This window comes from Panthera leo, chromosome A3, assembly GCF_018350215.1.
Source record: "Panthera leo isolate Ple1 chromosome A3, P.leo_Ple1_pat1.1, whole genome shotgun sequence".
Classification (NCBI taxonomy): domain Eukaryota; kingdom Metazoa; phylum Chordata; class Mammalia; order Carnivora; family Felidae; genus Panthera; species Panthera leo.
The window spans coordinates 89,145,443-89,152,485 of record NC_056681.1 but is presented as its reverse complement, the minus strand read 5'-3'; the positions used below and the strand labels follow the sequence as shown (position 1 = coordinate 89,152,485).

The 7,043-nt window shown below is 51.7% G+C and overlaps 1 protein-coding gene across 1 annotated transcript; it reads right to left on the bottom strand.

The window, feature by feature from the left end:
• Nucleotides 1–1,294: 1,294 nt before the first annotated feature.
• On the bottom strand, nucleotides 1,295–4,166 carry SPR (sepiapterin reductase). Its single transcript, XM_042932676.1, has 3 exons — nucleotides 3,814–4,166; nucleotides 2,926–3,216; nucleotides 1,295–2,086 (listed from the first exon to the last, which is right to left on the bottom strand). The coding sequence occupies exons 1-3, from the start codon at nucleotides 4,133–4,135 to the stop codon at nucleotides 1,896–1,898; spliced, it is 804 nt and encodes a 267-aa protein (XP_042788610.1). The 5' UTR covers nucleotides 4,136–4,166; the 3' UTR covers nucleotides 1,295–1,895.
• Nucleotides 4,167–7,043: the final 2,877 nt, after the last annotated feature.

Here is a 7,043-nt window from a genome sequence, read left to right as displayed (position 1 = left end):
AGTGAGACCAAGGGTTCCTGACTTCAAGTGTCATGCATTTTCCCATAGGTCTGGTGAGTCCAGAACAAGTGGTCCAGACTGAAGTCCAGCCCCAGTGAGGTCCAAAACAGTGAGTTCTTGCTGTAGGTCAGCAAGGGGGACGGCATGTGGGCTCCAAGTGGGGCTCCAGATTGATCCGGACCTTGAGATTAAAAGGCAATACATACTATCCAAATCTATGGGTACCTACTGTGATGCTAGCACTGTGATGACCATTTACAAACATTAGGTCATTCAGTGCTCACAATGACCCTTTGAGGGAGGTACCATTTTTCAGATTAGGAAACCAAAACACCAGGGAAACAATTTGTCCTGGATTACCAGCTGGTAAAAGGCAAAACAGGGATATGAATGCAGTGCTTTTGACTCCAGTGAAGGCAAATGTTCTGCTGGGCAGAGAAAGAGCATGAGTCACTAGATCCCTCCTAGGGAAACTAGCAGGGCATTGTCAGCTCCAGCCCAGAGCCTGGGCTCCGGAGATGAGCTACTCAGGGTTCTCTTGGAGGAACTGCCTCAGTGCGCCCTCTGCTGTGCATGAAAAGGAACAAAGAGAGCTCCCTCCTACACCATCAAGTCGCAGGGCTGAGTCCTGGAGTTGGCTGGCAGGGACCATGGGCTCTCCTCCTAAATATGGGCCAGGGGCGAGGGGCTGGTTGGCTGGCTCTAGACTGCCACCACTGTGGAGCTCCCAGCTGCACATCCTATATCCACCGACTGGCAGAAGGATGGGTTTGGTCACACACCTAATTTCTTAGGGCTTCCCTCTCTTCAAATATTGCCCACCTCCTCCAAAGGCATGTTGGTCCCAAGCCCACCCCACTGAAGATTGGGACCATGGGCCAGATGGACTCTACCAGGAGGAGCCATGACAGCACCCTGAGGAGATGGGATCCATTCAGAAAACTGTCATGTAGGCAAAGGGTAGAATTGGGAATCCAAGAGGGCCAGGGAAGCTGGGAGTCAGGCCCTGAACCCTAAATACTCTTTGAATAGGTCCAAGATGAGGAAAGGGTAGTAAAGACTGGGTCGATATAGGTAAAAGCATGATGGAGGAACAGGCATCTGGGCATGTCCATCTCTGAACCGAGCTTGCCATTGGGTAGTGCTCAGTGACAAGAGGCAGACACTCCCAAGACAATGCCCCTGGATATAAGGGCAACTCCCCAAGTTTGGGTTAATTGCTCTAGGGAACACCCCTGAGCCCAGCAAACCAGGAGTCAGTCATGGGCCCTGTGTCAGAGAAGGCAGGCATTAATAAAGGACAATCCACATTTTATCTGTATCTGCTTTTTACACATACATAAACTCTCAGAAGCCTCTTCCCTCCATCTGGGGGACAGATGGCAGGTTCTGGAGGGAGGAGGCATGAGAATGAAGACATGAAGTTCAACACAAGGTCCTGCTACCATGAGCACAGAGCATCCTTGTGTGCCAAACTTGCACCGTCCTCCCTCCCCTGCAGGCTGGGAATCTAACATGGACCCTCCTATTTGACATTAGCTCAGCCATGGACTGGCCATGAGACCCAACTCTTTCTCTTCAAGGCTTCGGCTTCTTGTGCTGCTTTTCCCACCCCTAAAATTCTATTCCTGGGGAGAGAGAACACCAGTAACCCTAACTTCTCTCCCCCAAGCTTCCCCTAACTCAGGGCAGTCAACACACTCCTGAGAACTAGGACTCAGGCCACCCAAGGCCCTCATGCTGGCTGGTTCTGGGGGCAGGACAGTAGACATGAGTGCTTATCTGGGTAAGGCAGGATTGGCAGTACCACTGTGGCAGGGTGTGGGGGAGGCATAGGGCTCCTGGGTGTGCCTGAAAGAGGGGGAAGAAAGCCCCAGGGAGCCAAGGGCATTGGCTTATTTATCGTAGAAGTCAACGTGGGCTCCAGACTTGAATGTGTCCTTTTGCAGCAAGCTTAGCAGTTTCTGGGCTGACACCGTACAATCCACAAGCTCCCCTTTTGTCTTCAGCTCCTGCAGCCTTTTTCGCAAGTCTGGGTCCATCGAGGTCTCCCGGGCCAACTGCTGCATGTCTGTGTCCAGCGGACCTAGGGCATGAAGTGCAGGAGCTGAGGTGACATGGCTGAGGCAGGGGCCCCTGCTGTGTGTATGGAGAGTGGTGGAGTCAGGTCTGGCCACAGGCAATACCTCATCCTGGCTGACAAGGGTGGTTAGTGTCACCAAAGGGGGTCACCAAAAGGGTCAGGGTCATTCTGTCACTATTGAGTTCCAGACTCACAAATTCCAATGCCCAGTGAACATGGTATCTCCAGACCACTATGTCTACCAGCAAGCTTATCACCTCCTGTCCAACCAGCACCTCCTCCTGCCTTTTTCATTTCTATTAATGAAGTACTCTTCTCTCAAGCTCAAAACCTCCATCCCTGTCTCCTCCCTCCCCACTCTGTTCCCACAGCCAACAAGTCAGCAAACAGGACCGATCTGCCCCTATATACGCTGATAATCAGGCCCTTTATACTCCCCTGGTTCTCTCCCTGTTCCAACTCCTCTGTAGCCCTCTGCTAAATGCCCTGTGAGACAGGTAGCATCTTCCCTGTTTCACATAAGGAAATGTGGTACAGGCCTGAAATTCAAACCCTAATTGTTCTCAAACTCTAGTCTCTCAGACTTTCTGCCCACCCCCCCTGCCCCCTCCACCCAGTCCAGGCGACTCCCAACTCCCAACTCTACTCCCTATTCTGGCTAGCTCTCACCTCTCACTTGCTGGGAGTCTGTATTTCCCTTAAGGAGTGATGGTTAATGATTCAGGGACAATATACTCTGTGGATTCTTTCTTGGAGGGGATGGACTAGGCCCTTTGCCCACCCCTGAGGGGAACCACCCAGCCAGTTCTGGGTGACAGGGATGGTGGTAATGCCCCTCCTACCTGGGGCATAGCTCAGCACCCTTACACTAGGCTCCTCTGTGGCTAGGACCTGGAACATCATGTCTCGGGCTGCCTTCCCGGCACAGTATAGTCCCCAGCCCTTAAAGGGCTGCAGAGCACAGATGGACGAGATGTTAACCACAGTCCTGATGAGGCCAGGACTGTCTGGAAAGGCCTTCAAGATGCTGGAAGTCAGGCAGAGCATGGAGGTCAAGTTCAGAGCCCAGTAGTTGTTCACTTCAGCTGGGTCGGCCAGGTCCACAAGGCCTTTGGACACGTCCCCGAGAGTGCCTGAAAACCAGACCATAGGAATCACTCTGTGCAGATGGGTCTTTCTCTTTCCTCAGCCTTCTCCAAGTTCCTCCAGACACCCCCCTCCCATCCAAACCTAGAGGAATCTCCCTAGTGCTTCTGAAGACTTCTCCCTCTTTCCGGCTCTGCAGACACACCTGGGGTTGTTCACTCATCCCAAGCTGGAAACTGAAAGGGTGCATGCCCGGCTCTGGGCCTGGAGGTAGAACTCAGGCGGCCATTTGGAAAAACTGGTAATTTACTTCTGCTGGAAGACCTCATGCCCTGACTCAGGCCTCCGCCAGAGGGCGCGGAACAAGGAAAAGATCAGGAATGTTCTACAGGCATTTTGGAAAATTTGCCCTGAAACGGGAAGGGGTGGGGAGGGTAAGCCTGAACCGCACCGATGGTACCGAGTCTTCCTCCATACCTTGCTGAAACAACCAGGATTTTTAGACATCTTATCTGATTCCTAACAGTCACCTTTAAAGTTCCCTGCGGTTCGGGAAAGTGAGAAGGAGCGAGAAGAGGCAGGGGCATTAAGCACTATTGCTAGGGCTCCCCTGGGGAGCCCGCCCCTGCCGGCGGGCGTCTTACCCGCATTGTTGATGAGCAGCACCCGTTGCAACCCCTCGGGCCTGGGAAGCTCGCGCACGGCGCCGAGCAGCTGCTGCAAACTGTCTCTGACGCCCAGGTCGGCGGACACCCGCACCACGCGCAGGCCCGGCCGCTCGGCAGCCAGCTCGGCCTCCAGCTGCCGCAGGGCCTCGTCGTTGCGGGCGCTCAGGACCATCAGAGAGCCGGGCGACAACAGCCGGGCCAGGAGCGGGGCCAAGGCGCGGCCGAAGCCACGGGAGGCCCCGGTCACCACGCACACGGCTCGTCCCAGGCCGCCCTCCTTGCCACCGACACCCTCCATGACTCCGAACTGCGACAGCTCTCGCCAGACCCGAGACTGGCGGGGGGCGGGGCGGGGCGGGGCGGCCGCGGTAGGAGTAGGCGGAGGTCCGGCCGCAGGGGGGCGGGAACCGAAGGCTTCGGCTGCGATTGCTGGGCAACACTTTCCTTGGCCGCCTGCGCGGTCCCAGGGTGTGGGAAGAGGTCAAAACGAAAGGGCCGGGAAGCCCGGCCCCCGCGGGGAATCCTAGTCCAGTTCTGGGCGTGGCATCATTCTCCCACCACCACCTAGTTCCCACCCCCTCACTGCCTCGCGTTCATTTCCCCTCAGGGACGCATCCGCCTTCCAAGTTCACGTCGCGCCTTTTTGCGCAAGGGACTTCCTCCAGGCCAGGCCATCCTGCTCTGGGCCAGCAGAAGCCGAGTGAAGTGCATGCCAGTTTGGACTCTGGGAACTCACCGCTCTCGGGTTAACGGAACCTACCTCTGGGGGCACCACAGTGCTTCTCGGAGTATTGTAAAAACCTCTTCTCCCTTCCTAGACTCAACAACTCTGTGCACCAGCCAGTTTCCCGTCCTCTGAGATGTCTGACTCCTCCTGGTCTTACAGGTCTGTTACACCGATTTCTGCACCCACTCATGTTTCACTTTTCCTAATAGTCAATTGCACCTACTCCCAGCTTCGGAGAGAGGACAGCACTTACCTCCATTTTGACTTCAAACTTTCTAACTGATTAAATTTTTTTCTAGCTTATCTTTTAACTCAGACAAAAGACCTAAAACCTATTCCCCTCAGGCAATAGGGACTGCCCAGCTGCCAGCCACACCCCATGTGATTGACCTCAAGACAATGATTGGTTTGAAGGTCACAGCCTATCTGCATGCACCCACAGACCTTTGTCCCACGTTTTCCTTATATAAGTCTTGAAGTATTTTTGGTACTTTGGAGACAGTCCTCGAGGGGTTAGTCTGCTGTCTTCCCAAGTGTTGGCCTCACTGAAATAAATTTATTTCTGGTTTGACCACCACCCGTTTCTCTGCCTTTGGATTTTGTCAGCAGCAAATGGCCAAACCTGGTTTGGGACCCCTGCAGCCAGGTGCTCTTGCACCCCTGTGCCTCAGCTACACTTCAAGTTTACACAATCACCTAAATGTGTACTTCGAGACCCATACTTCAGAATACCCGCTTTCTGATTTTTTTCAAGGAGAGAGGGAAGATGAGAAGGTTGGGAGACAGCTACAAATCTCCTTAACAAGACTTGAGAGTTTGGCAAGAGTGGTAAGCAACCTCTGATAATTCAGCCCAAGCCTTCACAGGGCTGTTCTCTCTCTGATGATAGACAGCAAGGCTCCTGGAAAAACAAATTTTGCTTCCTTGTGTTGTGTGGGCTATATCATGCCAACACTAAAACAATTTGGGGGGAAGGTTTCTACTGGTCACCATGGGTGCCTTTACGACAACCTTTTTGTAAAACATGCAGTTCAGGGGCACCTGGGTGGCTCAGTCCATTAAGTGTCTGACTCTTGATTTCAGCTCCTGATCTCATGGCTCCTGAGATCCAGCCCTGAGTTGGGCTCTGTGCTGGCAGCTCGGGGATTCTCTCTCTCTCTCCCTCACTCTCTGTCCCAACCCCATCCCTCAAAATGAGTAAATAGACCTGAAAAAATTTTTTTAAAAATGTGCAGTTCAGGGGCTCCTGGGTGGCTCAATCGGTTGAGCGTCTGACTTCAGCTCAAGTCATGATCTCATGGTTTGTGGGTTCAAGCTCCAGGTCAGGCTCTATGCTGACAGCTCAGAGCATGGAGCCTGCCTTGGATTCTGTGTCTCCCTCTTTCTCTGCCCTTCCCCACGCTCGTGCTCTGTCTCTCAAAAATAAATAAAACATTTAAAAAAAGTGCAGTTCAAACTGTATGTCACTATGGAACATACTCTAACAACAAATGAAACTTCAAAGAAACCTTAAACATCATTTAGTATATTTCTTGTTAAAATGCACAGTATTATTTTGAAACTGATGTAAATTAGGACCAAAAAAAGTAACTATGCTAATGTTGTTAGGAGCCAAGATTTCCAGTGTTAAAGAGACCAGGTATAAATTGAAGGAAGTTAAGGGAAAATCTGTAAACTTCAATTTGAATTAGAATCCAGAAAATTGTAGAATCTATTGCAATTACTTTTACTCTTATACAATAACACTAAAACCATGTTTTTCTCTTCTGGGTATGTTGGTTCTCCAGTACCTATGATTAACCTTTTTAAGAGTTCTTCCTGCAGTAATGGCAGAGATTAGAGTATGCTCTGTGAAAAGTAATAAAAGGAAATCTCCTTTAGAGTGCAGTTGGGAAGCCCTCAAGGTGAGCTCTCCTGCCCTATGACTTGTCAATTACAGACCCAGGGGAAGAGGAGGACCTTGCACATGGCCACGCCTATCCCAGCAAGAAGGAAGGCCTTTCTCCTCCCCTGGCAACAGCCCAGCCAATGAGAGACTGCAACAATGCAGCCAATGAAAAGCCACTATACTTTGAACTCCCAGTTTTCACCAATGGACTTTCTGTTTATAACAGCCGAGCTTCCCCTTTCCTCTATAAAGGAACGTTCCTCGTTGAAGGGAGTTACCTATAGTTTCTTGGGAGAGTGTGTGCTGTGGCTTGCGATTCTCTGCTATCCCCCAATAAATCCATTTTTGCTGTTAAAATAGCTGGTAGTTTTGTTTTGTAAGGTTAACTTACTTGGTGATCAGAAGTGGGATGCGAAGAAGACCCCCAGCAACTCGGAGGCTGGTGAACAAACCCGACAGCACGCACAGAGCCAATTGGGCTCACTGCTTTCTCGCTGACCCTGGAGTTTGCGGTAAGTTTCCTCCTGGATTTGGGGCTCTGCGCTTTGTTTTTGCACTCTCCAGGCTTTATTAGGATCTGTTTTATGCCCT

Excerpts from the sequence above, each read along its gene's own strand:
- SPR (XM_042932676.1), bottom strand. The coding sequence starts at position 4,135 with ATGGAGGGTGTCGGTGGCAAGGAGGGCGGCCTGGGACGAGCCGTGTGC. Across the intron at positions 3,217-3,813 it reads GCTGCTCATCAACAATGCGG|GCACTCTCGGGGACGTGTCC; the intron begins GTAAGACGCCCG and ends TCTGGTTTTCAG. Across the intron at positions 2,087-2,925 it reads GGTGCTGAGCTATGCCCCAG|GTCCGCTGGACACAGACATG; the intron begins GTAGGAGGGGCA and ends TTCATGCCCTAG.